At 56.8% G+C, this 19,722-nt stretch overlaps 1 protein-coding gene across 1 annotated transcript; it reads left to right on the top strand.

Moving 5' to 3' along the window:
• Nucleotides 1-402: 402 nt before the first annotated feature.
• On the top strand, nt 403-19,170 carry RRN3 (RNA polymerase I transcription factor RRN3). The gene is made up of 16 exons (XM_032976242.2): nt 403-1,613; nt 5,043-5,132; nt 5,585-5,714; nt 6,043-6,102; nt 9,523-9,586; nt 11,236-11,305; nt 11,942-12,040; nt 12,159-12,245; nt 13,033-13,189; nt 14,334-14,464; nt 15,562-15,692; nt 17,194-17,378; nt 17,606-17,714; nt 17,884-18,033; nt 18,202-18,289; nt 18,442-19,170. Exons 1-16 carry the CDS (start codon nt 1,446-1,448, stop codon nt 18,616-18,618), a joined length of 1,896 nt encoding a protein of 631 aa, XP_032832133.1. The 5' UTR covers nt 403-1,445; the 3' UTR covers nt 18,619-19,170.
• The last annotated feature ends 552 nt before the right edge of the window (nt 19,171-19,722 follow it).

Here is a 19,722-nt window from a genome sequence, read left to right as displayed (position 1 = left end):
TTATTATTTTGTTGTTTCCCTTCAACGTGACTTTACCGAAAAAACGAAGAATATGAATTACTGCAGTCACGAAAGCTTTAAATCAAAACAACACATGTTTGTCAACAACACGTGTTTGTCTATTTGTGTTTCTCCCCTTGTGGTGGGACTTTGTAGGATGAACGCAGAGATTTATAAGGTGACCAATAATGTCTGAATTGGTCTGTAATAAGCTCGGACAGTGATAATGGGTGGACAGGTTTGTTATCAAACCCCGCCTCGCACAACGTGACGTCACACCTCCTCCAGGCCTTGCCGCCCATGACGTCACTACCCATCGCTAATTCTCGCGATGTCGCCCGGCGCTGCAAGCCGTGCGTGATGACGTCACCGCGCACGAGGCACGTCACCGCGAGCTGTCGCTTGCGGCCGGGTGGCTAATTTAAAAGAAGCGAATAGCTCAGTCGGGGCTTTACCTGGCAAAAATAAAACATCGCTCACTTTCATTGCTTTCGTGATTGGCTGAACTTTCCTATTCTCTACTTTGCACTCCTATCGTGTTTTTGTATCGTTTGTTGCCACTTTCTGACCCGCCCACACTGAACGTCTGTGAAAAAAAGCGCTTTATAGCTCATCGGATTCCTCCAGTACAGCTGTATAAATAGTCTGTCACCGCACTGCATGGGTGACGTCATAATTCCCCGACTGCCGTGCTCGTGACGTAATTCCGCAATTTACGTTCACGGTGTTGAGAATGAGTTGTGCGCGCTGCGCGAATTAACGCAAACGAACGGACGACGACGTCGCTGGCTCCTGTGGGAGCGCCGCCGCCTGCGACGCGGGGCGCGGGAAATAAAAAAAATACTCGGCCCGAGCAGCACCACGTGACCGGACGAGCAGCACCACGTGACCGGGCGAGCAGCATGGCCGCGCCGGGTGGAGGCGAAAGGCCGCGCTGAGACGGAGCGGGGCTACGTAGAGAGACACAGAGAGAGACACTGAGAAACTGGGACAGAGAGACAGAGAGAGGCAGAGAGACACAGGGACAGAGAGAGACAGAGAAACACTGAGAGACACAGGGACAGAGAGACACTGGGACAGAGAAACACAGAGTGACAGGGATAGAGAGAGAGGCGGAGGGACACGGCAAGGCAGCGGGGGTCGCGTGGAGCAGAGAGAGAAGCCGTGCAGCGACGTGCACGGAGACGTCAGGGGGACAGCGACACGGAGACAGCGACACGGAGACAGCGACACGGAGACGGCAGGGGGACAGCGACACGGAGATAGCCATCACTGTGGGGCCGGCAACAGAGACGGGGTGTGAGAGGGAGAGAGCGGTGGGAGTCTCCGCTCGAGAGACGCAGCAGGAGCAGCAGCGGCGGCGTCCCTGCCGGCGTGGCCTCGAGAGGGCCCCGCCACAGCGGCCGTAGCTCGCGCGGCGCGAGGAGGAGCAGGAGGCGGCGGCGATGATGGGAGACGCGCGGGACGACTCCGTGCGGCTGGTCTCGCCCAACTCGGCTCGCAAGGGCGTGCGCTTCGGGCAGGGGGTCGTGCAGGCGCTCAACAAGTACAGCCGGGGCAATGCGGCGGAGTACACGCTGCTGCTGCGCCAGCTGGCCGACCCCGACATCAAGGTGAGGCGGCGAGGCCGGAGGCGGCTTGGTGTGACCCGGAGGTTCACGGCGGCCGTGTCGAGACGCTGGGCCGGGCTGGTGGTGGACGGGCCCCTCCACGTGTGCCGTGCCGACCTTCGTAGGCGCCTCTCGCTAACAGCACTTTAGTTTACTTTATTAGGTATAAACCTGTGAGCCATGCGGCTCTTGACTCGGGTGCAATCGCAACAAACAAACAAAAACACGAGCAAGAAAACATCTTAAAGTGACTATGTGTGACTGTGCAAACAGAAAATCCATGAACAAAAACATCAAAATATTCCTGAATAAAGCACCGTACACCAACGCTGTGTGCAAAAATCCCAGTGGGATGCAAGTCAAACAACAACAACAACCACAAGACAACTTAGATTAAGGCCATCAGTCTAACTCCGTACTACAACAAAACAAACATGTCCAAACTAAAAAACGTCTTCGAAATCACCAAAAAAAATAAAGCCATAATTGCAATGTAACAGTGATTACAGGGACTGTGACCGAATTTTTAACAATAAACTACATAAATAACATGTAACACCAGAGCCTAGAGCCACAGCTGGCTGCATGAGTCACTCCACAAACAACAGGAGCATCAGTCGGAGTATCACATTTTTCAATGGACCTTTAAGATCAGCACGCTAAATAAAAATACAGATAATACTTTTCAGCGTCATCCGGAACGGAACATTTTATTTTACGCCAATAAATATCAGTGGCAGCTCGGGGTGTACAACTCCTCTTGAGCAGTTTTGAGAGAGTGACTACGCGCAACAGAAAAATCCAGGAAAAAAACAGCAAAGTCTTACAGAAAAAAACACCGCATGTCAACTCGGCTGGGGGGGGGGGCTTCGTCTTCACGAACCACCATCTCCTCCAGCACGCGTTGACAGCCCTGTGACACTGAACACAACACCATCATCATCATCCATGGGGGCCTCGCGTCCCCACTCGGGAAGTGGCGAGGCCACTGGAGCCGTGCAGTGACTCACGGCTGCTGCTGCTGCTCGTACTGCTGCTGCAGCTACTGCTGTTGGTGCTGTTGGTGCTGCTGCAGCTACTGCTGCTGCTCGTACTGCTGCTGCAGCTACTGCTGTTGGTGCTGCAGCTACTGCTGCTGCAGCTACTGCTGTTGGTGCTGCAGCTACTGCTGCTGCAGCTACTGCTGTTGGTGCTGCAGCTACTGCTGCTGCAGCTACTGCTGTTGGTGCTGCAGCTACTGCTGCTGCAGCTACTGCTGTTGGTGCTGCAGCTACTGCTGCTGCTCGTACTGCTGCTGCTCGTACTGCTGCTGCAGCTACTGCTGCTGTTGCTCGTACTGCTGCTGCTGTTAATGCTGTTGGTGCTGCAGCTACTGCTGCTGCTCGTACTGCTGCTGCTCGTACTGCTGCTGCAGCTACTGCTGCTGTTGCTCGTACTGCTGCTGCTGTTAATGCTGTTGGTGCTGCTGGTGCTGTTGCTACTGCAGCTACTGCTGCTGCTCGTACTGCTGCTGCAGCTACTGCTGCTGTTGCTCGTACTGCTGCTGCTGTTAGTGCTGTTGGTGCTGCTGGTGCTGTTGCTACTGCAGCTACTGCTGCTGCTCGTACTGCTGCTGCAGCTACTGCTGCTGCAGCTACTGCTGCTGTTGCTCGTACTGCTGCTGCTGTTAATGCTGTTGGTGCTGCTGGTGCTGTTGCTACTGCAGCTACTGCTGCTGCTCGTACTGCTGCTGCAGCTACTGCTGCTGTTGCTCGTACTGCTGCTGCTGTTAGTGCTGTTGGTGCTGCTGGTGCTGTTGCTACTGCAGCTACTGCTGCTGCTCGTACTGCTGCTGCAGCTACTGCTGCTGTTGCTCGTACTGCTGCTGCTGTTAGTGCTGTTGGTGCTGCTGGTGCTGTTGCTACTGCAGCTACTGCTGCTGCTCGTACTGCTGCTGCAGCTACTGCTGCTGTTGCTCGTACTGCTGCTGCTGTTAGTGCTGTTGGTGCTGCTGGTGCTGTTGCTACTGCAGCTACTGCTGCTGCTCGTACTGCTGCTGCAGCTACTGCTGCTGTTGCTCGTACTGCTGCTGCTGTTAATGCTGTTGGTGCTGCTGGTGCTGTTGCTACTGCAGCTACTGCTGCTGCTCGTACTGCTGCTGCAGCTACTGCTGCTGTTGCTCGTACTGCTGCTGCTGTTAATGCTGTTGGTGCTGCTGGTGCTGTTGCTACTGCAGCTACTGCTGCTGCTCGTACTGCTGCTGCAGCTACTGCTGCTGTTGCTCGTACTGCTGCTGCTGTTAGTGCTGTTGCTGCTGCTGGTGCTGTTGCTACTGCAGCTACTGCTGCTGCTCGTACTGCTGCTGCAGCTACTGCTGCTGTTGCTCGTACTGCTGCTGCTGTTAGTGCTGTTGGTGCTGCTGGTGCTGTTGCTACTGCAGCTACTGCTGCTGCTCGTACTGCTGCTGCAGCTACTGCTGCTGTTGCTCGTACTGCTGCTGCTGTTAGTGCTGTTGCTGCTGCTGGTGCTGTTGCTACTGCAGCTACTGCTGCTGCTCGTACTGCTGCTGCTACTGTTAGTGCTGTTGCTGGTACTGTTGCTACTGCAGCTACTGCTGCTCGTGCTGCTGCTGCAGCTACTGCTGCTGCTCGTACTGCTGCTGCTCGTACTGCTGCTGCTCGTACTGCTGCTACTGCTGCTCGTACTGCTGCTACTGCTGCTCGTACTGCTGCAGCTACTGCTGTTGGTGCTGCTCGTACTGCTGCTGCTGCAGCTACTGTTGCTGCTGCTCGTACTGCTGCTGCAGCTACTGCAGCTACTGCTGCTCGTACTGCTGCTGCTGGAGCTACTGTTGCTGCTGCTCGTACCGCTGCTGCTACTGCTGTTGCTGCTGCTCGTACTGCTGCTGCTACTGCAGCTACTGTTGCTGCTGCTCGTACTACTGCAGCTACTGCTGTTGGTGCTGCAGCTACTGCTGCTACTGCTGCTCTCACTGCTGCTGCTGCAGATACTGTTGCTGCTGCTGCTCATACTGCTGCTGTTACTGCAGCCACTGCTGTTGGTGCTGCTGGTGCTATTGTTACTGCTGCTGCTTCTGTTGCTGCTGTTGCTGCTGTTACTGCTGTTGTTACTACTATTGCTGCTGTTACTGCTATTACCACTGCAGCTGTTCCTGCTTCTGATGATACTTCAGCTGTTACTGCTGTTGCAGGCGGTCCAGCTGCTGCTAATGACGTTGGTGCTGCTGCAGCTGTTGCTGCTGTTGACATTGCAGCAGGTGGAGCTGGTGTGCTGCTGCTTCTGTTACTGCTGCTGCACTTGCTGCTGAACCTACTTTTGTTGTTGCAGGAGGTGCAGTGGTTGCACCCTTAGCTGCTGCTGATGATGATGTTGTTGCCACTGCAGCTCTTACTGCTGATGCTACTACTGCTGCTACTGTTGCTACTGTTGCAGGAGGTGCAGCTGGAGTGTTGGCTCAAAGAGCTACGGGGCTGTGTGGCGATGCTCGGCAAGGACTACGAGCTGCTGGTGTCACTGATACTGGTACGTGACGCCACACGAAACACGCACACAACGCTTAGTGCACAACGCACAGCACACATCACACACAACGCTTAGTCCACAACACACGGCAAAGCACACATCACACACAACGCTTAGTCCATAACGCACCGCACAGCACACATCACTCACAACGCTTAGTCCACAACACACCGCAAAGCACACATCACTCACAACGCTGAGTCCACAACGCACCGCAAAGCACACATCACTCACAACGCTTAGTCCACAACGCACCGCAAAGCACACATCACTCACACCTGGTGGTCACCTGGTGGGCACCTGGTGGGTCTGTCCCGTGATCTCCGGCTAGCGGGCCTGCGACACTTGACGTGGCCTCAAAGTGCACCTAGCCTGGCACAAACGCCGTGGTGACATCACCATCATTCCGTGGCGAACGGGTTGTTGTTGTTGTCACTGTGTGCATTGAGCAGAGGATCAACTGGATGTCACGTGGCCGTGCGGTGGTGGAGGAGTACCTCGCGTTCCTCACTCACCTGGTGTCAGCTCAGACCATCTACCTGCGCTCCTGCCTCATCATGCTGCTCTCCAACTTCACTCGCCGTGCGAGACGCCCCAACACAACCACCCACCCACACAACCACTCACCAACACAACCACCCACACACACAATCACCCACCCACACAACCTTGCACACACACAACCACCCACACACACAACCACCCACACAACCACCCACACACACAACCACCCACACACACAACCACCCACGCAACCACTCACCCATGCAACCACTCACCCACACAACCACCCACACACACAACCACCCACACAACCACTCACCCACACACCCACCTATGTGTGTGGGGCTTGGAGTGCGGTCTGGCGCGGTGAGTGAGCCACTGCTGCCGCTGTTGTGTGTGGCTGCAGGCAAGCGCGTGGTGGACGAGGCGGGGGGGGAGTTCACAGACTCCGACGATGACGACGAGGGTGAGAGACGCACGGACACAACGACAACAGCCGTCGTTCTCCACTGAGTGGCGGTAACACCACCACCACGGTGCTTGTGCCAGGCTAGGTGCACTTTGAGGCCACGTGAAGTGTCAAAAGCTCGCTGGCAGCAGGTCACGGAACAGACCCAGGTGCTACAGGTTGACTGTTGTACCAGGCTAGGTGCAGGCGATCATGGGACAGACCCAGTGCTACTTTGGATTGACTGCAGTCTGGAGACAATCACCACCTGTTGCACCACCTGTATGTAGGAGTGACGGGAGACAGGTGGGGGGATAATTCTGTGGTGTCTTTCACGTCTCCCGTGTTTCTCTCACGTCTCCCGTGTCTCTCTCACGTTTCCCCGTGTCTCTCTCACGTCTCCCGTGTCTCTCTCACGTCTCCCCGCGTCTCTCTCACGTCTCCCGTGTCTCTCTCACGTCTCCCCGTGTCTCTCTCACGTCTCCCTTGTCTCACGTCTCCCGTGTCTCTCTCACGTCTCCCGTGTCTCTCTCACATCTCCCCGTGTTTCTCTCACGTCTCCCCGTGTCTCTCTCACGTCTCCCCATGTCTCTCTCACGTCTCCCGTGTTTCTCTCACGTCTCCCCGTGTTTCTCTCACGTCTCCCCGTGTCTCTCTCACGTCTCTCCGTGTCTCTCTCACGTCTCCCCGTGTCTCTCTCACGTCTCCCGTGTTTCTCTCACGTCTCCCCGTGTCTCTCTCACGTCTCCCCGTGTCTCTCTCACGTCTCCCCGTGTCTCTCTCACGTCTCCCCGTGTCTCTCTCACGTCTCCCCGTGTCTCTCTCACGTCTCCCCGTGTCTCTCTCACGTCTCCCCGTGTCTCTCTCACGTCTCCCGTGTTTCTCTCACGTCTCCCCGTGTCTCTCTCACGTCTCCCCGTGTCTCTCACGTCTCCCGTGTCTCTCTCACGTCTCCCCGTGTCTCTCTCACGTCTCCCCGTGTCTCTCACGTCTCCCCGTGTCTCTCACGTCTCCCGTGTCTCTCTCACGTCTCCCCGTGTCTCTCTCACGTCTCCCCGCGTCTCTCTCACGTCTCCCCGCGTATCTCTCACGTCTCCCGTGTCTCTCTCACGTCTCCCCGCGTCTCTCTCACGTCTCCCCGCGTCTCTCTCACGTCTCCCCGCGTCTCTCTCACGTCTCCCCGCGTCTCTCTCACGTCTCCCCGCGTCTCTCTCACGTCTCCCCGTGTCTCTCTCACGTCTCCCCGTGTCTCTCTCACGTCTCCCCGTGTCTCTCTCACGTCTCCCCGTGTCTCTCTCACGTCTCCCGTGTTTCTCTCACGTCTCCCCGTGTCTCTCTCACGTCTCCCCGTGTCTCTCTCACGTCTCCCCGTGTCTCTCTCACGTCTCCCCGTGTCTCTCTCACGTCTCCCGTGTCTCTCTCACGTCTCCCGTGTCTCTCTCACGTCTCCCTTGTCTCACGTCTCCCCGTGTCTCTCTCACGTCTCCCGTGTTTCTCTCATGTCTCCCTTGTCTCACGTCTCCCCGTGTCTATCTCATGTCTCCCGTGTCTCTCTCACGTCTCCCTGTGTCTCTCTCACGTCTCCCCGTGTCTCTCTCACGTCTCCCCGTGTCTCTCTCACGTCTCCCCGTGTCTCTCTCACGTCTCCCCGTGTCTCTCTCACGTCTCCCGTGTTTCTCTCACGTCTCCCCGTGTCTCTCTCACGTCTCCCCGTGTCTCTCTCACGTCTCCCCGTGTCTCTCTCACGTCTCCCGTGTCTCTCTCACGTCTCCCGTGTCTCTCTCACGTCTCCCTTGTCTCACGTCTCCCCGTGTCTCTCTCACGTCTCCCGTGTTTCTCTCACGTCTCCCCGTGTCTCTCTCACGTCTCCCCGTGTCTCTCTCACGTCTCCCCGTGTCTCTCTCACGTCTCCCGTGTCTCTCTCACGTCTCCCGTGTCTCTCTCACGTCTCCCGTGTCTCTCTCACGTCTCCCTTGTCTCACGTCTCCCCGTGTCTCTCTCACGTCTCCCGTGTTTCTCTCATGTCTCCCTTGTCTCACGTCTCCCCGTGTCTCTCTCATGTCTCCCCGTGTCTCTCTCACGTCTCCCCGTGTCTCTCTCACGTCTCCCCGTGTCTCTCTCACGTCTCCCTTGTCTCACGTCTCCCCGTGTCTCTCTCACGTCTCCCCGTGTCTCTCTCACGTCTCCCCGTGTCTCTCTCACGTCTCCCCGTGTCTCTCACGTCTCCCCGTGTCTCTCACGTCTCCCCGTGTCTCTCTCACGTCTCCCCGTGTCTCTCTCACGTCTCCCTTGTCTCACGTCTCCCCGTGTCTCTCTCACGTCTCCCCGTGTCTCTCACGTCTCCCCGTGTCTCTCTCACGTCTCCCCGTGTCTCTCTCACGTCTCCCCGTGTCTCTCTCACGTCTCCCCGTGTCTCTCACGTCTCCCCGTGTCTCTCTCACGTCTCCCTTGTCTCACGTCTCCCCGTGTCTCTCTCACGTCTCCCCGTGTCTCTCTCACGTCTCCCCGTGTCTCTCTCACGTCTCCCCGTGTCTCTCTTACGTCTCCCCGTGTCTCTCTCACGTCTCCCCGTGTCTCTCTCACGTCTCCCCGTGTCTCTCTCACGTCTCCCCGTGTCTCTCTCACGTCTCCCCGTGTCTCTCACGTCTCCCCGTGTCTCTCTCACGTCTCCCTTGTCTCACGTCTCCCCGTGTCTCTCTCATGTCTCCCCGTGTCTCTCTCACGTCTCCCCGTGTCTCTCTCACGTCTCCCTTGTCTCACGTCTCCCCGTGTCTCTCTCACGTCTCCCCGTGTCTCTCTCACGTCTCCCGTGTTTCTCTTACGTTTCCCCCTGTCTCTCTCACGTCTCCCCGTGTCTCTCACGTCTCCCCGTGTCTCTCTCACGTCTCCCCGTGTCTCTCTCACATCTCCCCGTGTCTCTCTCACGTCTCCCCGTGTCTCTCTCACGTCTCCCCGTGTCTCTCTCACGTCTCCCCGTGTCTCTCTCACGTCTCCCCGTGTCTCTCTCACGTCTCCCCGTGTCTCTCACGTCTCCCGTGTCTCTCTCACGTCTCCCTTGTCTCACGTCTCCCCGTGTCTCTCTCACGTCTCCCCGTGTCTCTCACGTCTCCCCGTGTCTCTCTCACGTCTCCCCGTGTCTCTCTCACGTCTCCCCGTGTCTCTCTCACGTCTCCCCGTGTCTCTCTTACGTCTCCCCGTGTCTCTCTCACGTCTCCCCGTGTCTCTCTCACGTCTCCCCGTGTCTCTCTCACGTCTCCCCGTGTCTCTCTCACGTCTCCCCGTGTATCTCACGTCTCCCGTGTCTCTCTCACGTCTCCCCGTGTCTCTCTCACGTCTCCCCGTGTCTCTCTCACGTCTCACTGTCTCGCGTCTCCCGTGTTTCTCTCACGTCTCCCTGTGTCTCTCTCACATCTCCCGTGTCTCCACATGTCTCCCCAGATGTGGACAGGTGTTTCCAAATCTGTCACAAGGCCCTGGAGCTCATCGCTGGCATCGTGCCCTCGTACGTCTCCACACACGCCCCCCCCCCCCCACAAGAATGGTTTAACCCACCCCACTCACTCACTCACCTCCTCCATAAAGATATGGTTTAGTCCGTGGGCCCAGTCTCTTCTCGCACCAGCGTTATCCAGCAGCGTGTATTTTAGACAAGAGAGCCAGGCCGTTTTTTACTTTATTATTATTACCGTGCGTGTTTACCCAGTAAAGGCTCCCGTTCTATTCCAATTTATATTTACAGAGCGACTTCACTCAAGGCGCTTGACGTAGCTTATAAAAACAATAACAGAATAATAGAAGGATGTAGCTGGCAGGGGCGTGCTAGAAGGATTGAGGAATAAGTAACAGTGATGGAGGGTAGTTGGGGATCACGCAAGGGGTAGGGGAGGGATGGGAAGGGGTAGAGGGCAAGGGGAGGGGAGAGGAAGTGGATGGGCTGTAGAGAAGGGGTGAGGCTTTAAGAGAGGAACGGACGGAGGTGAAGGAGGGGGACTGCTTCACGTTCAAGGGAAATTTGTATGTACGCTGACCTTTCGCACCGTACTTAGCCAACACTGGATATAAATAATATAATTATATGATCCCAATTGACTAAATTTGTGAGCACGTTTGCAAAGAAAAATTTGTCAAATGTGGACCGTGACGCCGACACGCAGTGGCCTGCTCTTGCAATATTCTGGGCCTCTTCACCAGACTCGGGCCAAACGATGAATCCCTTCCGCCAGTGTCAAGCCAGTGATGCTCTCTGGCGTCAGTCCGGCTGTTAAGACGTTCAAACGCCAACAACGCACCGCCGATTACAAGGCATCGACTCGATGCGTGCCCACGCGTGCGCGTGGTAAACGGCACGCACAGACACACGCATGCTTCGGTGTACCCTACACAGTGTTCTTGAGACCGATTGGCCTGCACCAGGGGCGGCCTCTTTTATGGCATTGTGGGTTATCACAATGCCATTATGTCAGACTTTATTGGCAAGTACACTCTCGTCCATAATGAGGCCCCGAATTCAAAATAAAAAATATAGTGGAGGAATCCGATGAGCTATAAAGCTCTTTTTTTACAGATGTCCAGTAGGGGCAGGCAAGAACGTTACAACAACAAACAGTAGAACAACTTTATATTAGTGCAAAGTACATTAAAGGTAAACAAATCACCTAAACACAAATTAAACTAAACCATCCCCATCCTACCAGGCAAAGCTTTTAACTTATTTTTTTAAAAGCAACCTGGCCACAAAGTGGCCCATCATTTAGACATTTATATCATCAAAATAATCAAAATAACCTCAATGCATGTTTCTAAATGTGGAGGGGTCAGGATCGAACCCGGGACCTCCTGCATACCAGGCGAGGAAGATAGCATCACACCACCGTGGCTCCCCTTAAATTAAAAAAAAACCTATATAAAAGTTTAAATTGCATTAATTCCCAAGCATCGAAAAGGCAGTATAACAACAGCAAAAACTGTCCCAGACCACACTAAGATAACACACAGTTTCTCAATACGAATTGTACATTCAAATTGAACTTGAGTTCATTCACGGCTCACCGCAGCTCACTCGCGGCCTCCAGCGCGTGACCCCTGCGTGACCCCGCGTGACCCTGCGTGACCCCGCGTGACCCCGCGTGACCCCGCCCTCTGCGCGCGCAGGACGCCCATGTTCCTGATGCCGCTGCTGGCTGAGAGGTTCCCGTTTATGACCAAATCTCCACGGACGCAGGTACTGGATGCGTGGCCCCCGCTTGCTCGGTAGCTTGAAGCTTCGCGGTTCGAATCCGGGAGGCTTCCCCGGTTAACACCGCGGCAGCGTTATATTCGACCGTAAAATGCTGCTGCTGCTGCTACGCCGCCGTCGGCTCCGCTCGCAAGCGGACGTGAAAAGATCAAAGAGAGTCGGCGCCGTGGTCTGAATCTGAAAGGTTTTGCCTGCAAACGACTCGACGCACGTGGCAGCATCGCCGCATCCCGCGCGCGACGCTACGGCGGTGAAGCGCGGCGCCGTGAGAACGGAACAAACTGAGCGGCCGCCACTCGGCGAAGGTTTACAGTGAAGTCCGCCAAGGCACCAGCTTTTTCTTGTTATTCTGCTTGTGAATGGGTGGCGGGGTTTGCCGTTGTTTGTGCGTGGTGTGTGTCGAGGCTCGCGTGGGGTGTCGTGGTGTGTGATGTGCGTGGTTGTGTGACGCGCATGGTGTGTGTTGGTTTGACACGTGTGGTGTGACGCATGTTGTGTGTGTGTGTGAAGCACGTGGTATGTGACACGGGTGTGGGTGTGAGGCGTGTCGTGGGGATGTGTGTGTGTGACGCGCGTGGTTAACACGCGTGTGTGTGTATGACATGCGTGGTATGTTGCTAGGAGTGCTACGTACACAACCTACTGCGCGTCACCACCTACCTGCCCGTGCTGCGACGCGACGTGCTCTCTCTACTGCTGGACAGGCTGCTCAAGCTCGACGTGAGAATCCCCGACCCCTCACCGCTCCTCACCGCACCCTTAATTTCAATGAGAGGCTGAGCTTCATTTCACTCGGGGCGGCGACCCAGAAAATAATAATAATTCTCCCCCCCCCCAGGTGAACGCCCCTCGCCAGGACATTGAGGACGCGGAGCAGCAGGCGGCCGGCCAGTTGGGCGCCGCACAGGAGGAGATGTTCCACATGGTGAGACAGCCACCATGCTCACTCGCCCAGCTACCAACACAGCCACCCACCAGCACGGCCACCTACCAACACAGTAACCCACACACCAACCAACACACCCACCCACACACACAGCCACCCACACACCCGTCCACTCATCCACCAGCTCACTCGCCTACCCACCAACCAACACAGCCACACAACCACCCACCCACACAGCCACCCACCCACCAGCTCACTCACTCACCCACTCACCAACAACAACAACCGCCATTCGCCACTAAGTGGTGGTGACGTCACCACGACACTTGCCAGGCCACCAACACACCCACCCACACCAAGCAACACACCCACCCATCCACCCACCAGCTCACTCACCCACCACCAAACACAGCTACCCTCCCACCCACCCACTCACCTATCTACCCCCCTTCCCACCCTCCCACATGTCCACCCATCTACCCACCCTCCCATATTTGCGTGCATTTGTGCGTCAGCACTTGCCCCATGAGTCTGTTAAGCGCTATACGGAGGATCTTTGTCTTTGTGTGCATGTACGTGTGCATGCATGCATGTCGGGAGCGGGTGCTCACTAACAGCACTTGCCCCATGAGTCTGAGCGCTATACGGAGGATCTTTGTCTTTGTGTGCATGTACGTGTGCATGCATGCATGTCGGAAAGCAGGTGCTCACTAACAGCACTTGCCCCACGAGTCTGTTAAGGCTGCACGGGGGGTCTTTGTCTTTGTGGCTTGGTTGCGGTGCCGTGCGCTGGCGTCGCCGTTGATCCTCTGCCGTGTGGCGCCAGGATGAGGACGCGGGTGTGGAGGCGGGGGGCGGGCGAGGAGGTGGGGACAAGGGCGAGGACGAAGAGGAGGGGGAGATGGCTCACACGGCCGCCAACACGCTCGATGTCCTCATGGCGCTGCTCTTCCGATACATCCGTGACACGTGCCACCCCAACGGTGGGCACAGGCGGCACGAGCGTGCGTTGTGGAGCGTGGACGGGCGGGTGGGCGGTTGTGTGAGTGGAGTGGGTAGGGTGACCAGGGTAAGTAGGAACATTGAGCACAGTGGGTAAAGGAGTAGGGTGTGTGGGTGGGTGTGTGGGTGGGTGTGTGGGTGGGTGGGTCGGTGGGTGGGTGGGTCGGTGAGGTGGGTGCTTGGGTGAGTTGGGTGAGTGAGTGTTTGCATGTGCGGGTCGTTGGGTGAGTGAGTGTTTGCATGTGCGGGTGGTTGGGTGAGTGAGTGGTTGCGTGTGTGGGTGACTGGGTGAGTGAGTGGTTGCGTGTTGGGGTGGCTGGGTGAGTGAGTGGTTGCGTGTTGGGGTGGCTGGGTGAGTGAGTGGTTGCGTGTGTGGGTGGTTGGGTGTGCGGGTGGTTGGGTGAGTGAGTTGTTGCGTGTGTGGGTGACTGGGTGAGTGAGTGGTTGCGTGTTGGGGTGGCTGGGTGAGTGAGTGGTTGCGTGTTGGGGTGGCTGGGTGAGTGAGTGGTTGCGTGTGTGGGTGGTTGGGTGAGTGAGTGGTTGGGTGAGTGAGTGGTTGCGTGTGTGTGTGGGTGGTTGGGTGAGTGAGTGGTTGCGTGTGTGGGTGGCTGGGTGAGTGAGTGGTTGCGTGTGTGGGTGGCTGGGTGAGTGAGTGGTTGCGTGTGTGGATGGTTGGGTGAGTGAGTGGTTGCGTGTGTGGGTGGCTGGGTGAGTGAGTGGTTGCGTGTGTGGGTGGTTGGGTGAGTGAGTGAGTGGTTGCGTGCGCGGGTGGTTGGGTGAGTGAGTGGTTGCGTGTGTGGGTGACTGGGTGAGTGAGTGGTTGCGTGTGTGGGTGGTTGGGTGAGTGAGTGGTTGGGTGAGTGAGTGGTTGCGTGTGTGTGTGGGTGGTTGGGTGAGTGAGTGGTTGCGTGTGTGGGTGGCTGGGTGAGTGAGTGGTTGCGTGTGTGGGTGGCTGGGTGAGTGAGTGGTTGCGTGTGTGGGTGGCTGGGTGAGTGAGTGGTTGCGTGTGTGGATGGTTGGGTGAGTGAGTGGTTGCGTGTGTGGGTGACTGGGTGAGTGAGTGGTTGCGTGTGTGGGTGGGTGGGTGGTTGGGTGAGTGAGTGGGTTGTGTTCTGTGGTGCTCAGGGAAGCTGGACGTGGAGATGACGAAGGCCGTGTATCGGGACCTGCTGGATGCGTTTGACCGCCTGCTGCTGCCCACGCACGCCTCCTGCCACGTGCAGTTCTGCCTCTTCTACCTGTGCAGCTTCCACCTCGTACGACGGCACCACGCACGCACACACAGACAAAGGTCCCCCGTGTGGCCCGCTCACGCTCTTGGGGAAAGTGCCGTTAGCGAGTAGCGCCTACGAATGCTGACGCGGCGCACGAGGGGACGGGTGGCCAATGCCACCCCCGGCCGCTTTTGTCTCCCCACACACCGCACCGGGTGCTCGTTTTGCGGCTGAGTCGACCTAGGGGAGGCCCGCGTCCGGTTCAGATAATCGTCACTGATGTTGGTGGCCGTGAACGGGAATCGAACTCGGGTCGCTGGGTTCGTAGCGCAGTACATTAACCGCTGCACCACCTCTCCACGCACACGCACACAGACTAAGGTCCCCTGTGTAGCCCGCAATGCACCACTCTTGGCCACCTTTGTTTCCCATGACGTTTATACATCGAACCGGGTACTAACTTAAGGCTGAGTCTACCTAGGAGAGGCCCTACCAGTTCAGGGAGCTGTCACTGATATTAGAAACTCACCCCACTGGGATGTACTGGGCCCAGATTAGCATGGTTGGCTATGTACGGTGCGGAAGAAGGCCGATATGCATGGATACATTCATCGCAATGGCCAGAATTTGAACTCTGGCGGTGGAGTTTGCAGTGCAGTACGCTAACCACTGTCCCCCTCCCTCGTCCCCCTACCAACACTCGCCCCAACAGTCTGTACAGGCCGCACGGGGGATCTTTGTCATTGCATTAACCACAAAATACTTGGCGCCGTCTGTTTCACGGTGCGCCTTGCAGATCCCGCGGCGTCGTTTGTAAGAGTTGGGTCATTTGTCAAATAAAAAAAATGACTCACGGACTCCTGAAGAGCAATCGTCAACCCCCTACTGGCCGGCCGATGCCCGTTGTAGGCCAAGTGCCGAATCCCCTCGTGCCACATAGGCACAACAGCCACTGGGGGTGCCCTTTCATGCATGTTGAGATGTGCGACGGGATGTGCTGTGGGATGCCGCAGCATATAGGAGGGCACGCTATCAAAAACAACGTATTAAGTGTAAAGCTGTATCTGCGTGTGTGTGTATGTATAGCTGTGTGTATGCATGCACAGCTAAGTTTGTACTGTATCTCTGTGTGTGTGTAGGGTCTGGCAGAGGCGTTCCTTGAGCACCTGTGGAAGAAGCTGCAAAACCCCAGCGTGGCAGCCATCACAAGGCAGGCAGCCGTGGGCTACATGGGCAGCCTGCTAGCCCGGGCCCAGTACATCCCAGTGGGGTGAGTCTCAGCCTGCTAGCCCAGGCCCAGTACATCCCAGTAGGGTGACTCTCAGCCTACAAGCCCAGACCCAGTACATCCCAGTGGGGTGAGTCTCAGCCTGCTAGCCCAGGCCCAGTACATCCCAGTAGGGTGAGTCTCAGCCTGCTAGCCCAGGCCCAGTACATCCCAGTGGGGTGAGTCTCAGCCTGCTAGCCCAGACCCAGTACATCCCAGTGGGGTGAGTCTCAGCCTACAAGCCCAGGCCCAGTACATCCCAGTGGGGTGAGTCTCAGCCTACAAGCCCAGGCCCAGTACATCCCAGTGGGGTGAGTCTCAGCCTGCTAGCCCAGGCCCAGTACATCCCAGTAGGGTGACTCTCAGCCTACAAGCCCAGACCCAGTACATCCCAGTGGGGTGAGTCTCAGCCTGCTAGCCCAGGCCCAGTACATCCCAGTAGGGTGAGTCTCAGCCTGCTAGCCCAGGCCCAGTACATCCCAGTGGGGTGAGTCTCAGCCTGCTAGCCCAGGCCCAGTACATCCCAGTGGGGTGAGTCTCAGCCTGCTAGCCCAGACCCAGTACATCCCAGTGGGGTGAGTCTCAGCCTACAAGCCCAGGCCCAGTACATCCCAGTGGGGTGAGTCTCAGCCTACAAGCCCAGGCCCAGTACATCCCAGTGGGGTGAGTCTCAGCCTGCTAGCCCAGGCCCAGTACATCCCAGTGGGGTGAGTCTCATCCTGCTAGCCCAGGCCCAGTACATCCCAGTGGGGTGAGTCTCAGCCTGCTAGCCCAGGCCCAGTACATCCCAGTGAGGTGAGTCTCATCCTGCTGGCCCAGGCCTAGTACATCCCAGTGGGGTGAGTCTCATCCTGCTAGCCCAGGCCCAGTATATCCCAGTGGGGTGAGTCTCAGCCTGCTAGCCCAGGCCTAGTACATCCCAGTGGGGTGAGTCTCAGCCTGCTAGCCCAGGCCCAGTACATCCCAGTGGGGTGAGTCTCAGCCTGCTAGCCCAGGCCCAGTACATCCCAGTGGAGTGAGTCTCAGCCTGCTAGCCCAGGCCCAGTACATCCCAGTGGGGTGAGTCTCAGCCTGCTAGCCCAGGCCTAGTACATCCCAGTGGGGTGAGTCTCAGCCTGCTAGCCCAGGCCCAGTACATCCCAGTGGGGTGAGTCTCAGCCTGCTAGCCCAGGCCCAGTACATCCCAGTGGGGTGAGTCTCAGCCTGCTAGCCCAGACCCAGTACATCCCAGTGGGGTGAGTCTCAGCCTTCTCACCCTCCCACTTGCATGAACATATTAAAATAAACAGCCAATGTGGGAGAACTCTCCTGAGCAAAAGCCCTACAAACTCGGCTTGGCTCTCCAGGGTAAATCAGTAAATAGGTAAAGCTGCCTTGTGTTGTTTTGCGTACCCTATCATATCGTGGTGTATCGCTGTCGCTGCTGCTTGGTTTTGATGATGCATCTAGCCGCTGTGCCCGTGTCTGTGCTGTATCTGTGCTGCGTGCATGCGCGCTGCGTCAGCACGGTGCGCGCGTGCCTGGGGCTGCTGGTGCCCTGGCTGCACCGCTACATCGACGGGCAGGAGGACTGCGCGCGGCCCCGCTGCCTCGTGGCAGCGCACGGCCCCTTCTACGCCGCCTGCCAGGCCGTCTTCTACTCATTCTCGTTCCGCCACCGCCAACTGCTGGAGCCCGACATGCGCAAAGGTGAAGGCCGCACGCACGTGGGCAGGCGCGGGCAGTGTGTGTGTGCGCGCCCACGTGACCTTATCTTATCTTCATACAGAGCGCCTTAACTCACAAGGGCGCTCTATAACGTACTTTAAATGGTGGTCACAAAAATCGAGTGATTTAGATGGCAAGGCGCGTGCAAGGGCTGGGGAATGAGCGACCGTAACGGAGGTCACCTAGGGGATCTTTGTCTGTGTGGCCAGGCCTGGCGTACCTGCAGAGCCTGAACCTGGAGCGGATCGTGCTGTGCCGTCTCAACCCCCTGCGCGTGTGTCGCCCACCCGTCGTCAACATCTTCGCGGCCCTGACGAGGTGAGCGTCGTCGCGCGGCGGTGTCCGCTGTTGCCCCGCGGCTCCGATCCTCCGCACGCCGATCCATCTCCCTATTGGTGACCCCGGTGTGGCTACGGTGGCCGGGGTTCATAACGGCCGTGTCAGCCGCTCAAGCCTGCTGCGTGTGTCTGTCTCCGTGTCTCGCCAGGCGGTATCAGATCGCATTCTGCTACTCCATCATGGAGAAGAACAGTCGGCAGAGACTGCCCGTGGCTGGGGACACGCTAGTGGGGGCCGCCCCCGCCTCGCACGACCAGCTAGACGCCGTCTTCCCTTTTGACCCCTACCTGCTGCGCCGGTGAGCACCGCCTCCTCCTCCTCCTCCTCCACCAGCCCCTGGAGGGCGCCGCCCGCCACTACGCGGTGTCCCGTCCTTCTCTCGGTGCCCCGTCCTGTGTCTCACCGGCGCACGCCGTTTGTCTCTGTGGACCCACCCCCCCCCCCCCGTGCGTCCCCTGTGTCTCAGCTCCAGGAGAGTGATTGTGCCGCTGTTTCGCGAGTGGAGAAATGAGGATCTGGGCGGAGATCTCACATTGAAGGGTCGGCCCAGCAAGGTGCTTCCTTTCATCATAACCGTCATCATCGCTACCATTGTCACATCCGTGTTGTGGTGGTAGTAGTGGCATACATTTGATTGACCGGCTGCTAATCTTGACTGGGTAATGCTGTCACTGTGGGTGTGTTGTTGTGTACGGCGATGGTGCAGATGGTGGTGGGCCAGCAGCAGGAGGATGAGGATGACTTCCTGAAGAGCGACGCGGCGATGAGGAGTGGCAGCAGCAGCCTGACCCCCGGCTCGTACGACCCCTTCAACAACGGCGGAACGAGTTTCGACTCTCCTCCATACAAGACGGACATGGGCCCGACTCCCCACGCGTTGTAGTCGCAACCACCGCCACAGCCGCCAACTTTCACCACCAACAGCCACCAAAAATAGTCAAATGCCACCAACGCCACCACTCAATCCTGCGACAGCACATTCGCCGCTCGTTGCAGAAGTTCGCAGTTAGAATTTGACAGGCCGCCCTGGTTAACTCAAGTCAGAGTGGTATATACATTTTACCTACCCCGGAGGGATGGGCCGAGTAAACCCCCAACCAGGATTTGAACTCACGACCTACTGACTGCGAGCCGCCCGCTCTAGCGCCAAGCCGCCCGCCCGGTGGGTTGGTATTGTACTATCAAAACACTCGGCAGTCTACTTCAAAATGCAAGTCAAAGATCCTGCGACATCGTTCAAAGAGAAGCCAGCCGTCGTGTGCCAGCGTCATGGCCCAACTTGCCAAGTTTGGAAAAAAAAGAATGACCTGCAAACGATTCGGTTGGCAAATTCGAGAGTGATCGTTGTCCTACGGCACAGATGAAGAAGGCTGTCACCCCATGATCGGATGTGTATGTGTATAAATAAACTCCTTAAAAAAAGTTTTTAAAACAACGGTTTTATTAACAACTTCGTTTAACTCGCGGTCGAGAATTACGTCAATGGCGCCCGAGACACGCGGCGCCTGCTTTTTGTGGGAGCCGATTCCACAGTTTAGGGACCGTGGCGTTTTTGACCTACACACAAATATAATTAATAAGCCTCCCATACAAAAATTGCGATTGCTTGAAAGGAGGCAATTAATTGATGAATTTATGTCTATTTTGATGCAGGCATTAATTGTTGCCGGATCTGAGTACGTGTGCAAAATTTGGAATTGGACAACAGGAAGTAGACTAACTTTTGATTACAAGATTTGACTACGACAAACGAGTGAAGTTAAATAAAACCGTTGAAAAAGTTAACTTCGTGATAAAACGCGAGATGGAGGAGTGTAGCACACGCGGTTGGCTGCAGGCCAAGCTCACTCGGTTTGCCAAATTCCATACAATGGATAAGTGTGCAGCTTTAGAATTAACCAGTTCATGGCACACAGTGCGAGTGCATGCATGACCAAGGTGGTTCACAGTCTGGTACAATAATACCCACAGTGTGCGGAGACCCTCA

The sequence above is a fragment of the Petromyzon marinus genome, chromosome 58 (genome assembly GCF_048934315.1).
Source record: "Petromyzon marinus isolate PM22_M1 ecotype Great Lakes invasive population chromosome 58, UKy_Petmar_22M1.pri1.0, whole genome shotgun sequence".
Lineage (NCBI taxonomy): Eukaryota > Metazoa > Chordata > Hyperoartia > Petromyzontiformes > Petromyzontidae > Petromyzon > Petromyzon marinus.
Note: the sequence above shows the minus strand (reverse complement) of the source record. Positions and strands in the feature narration are given on the sequence as shown.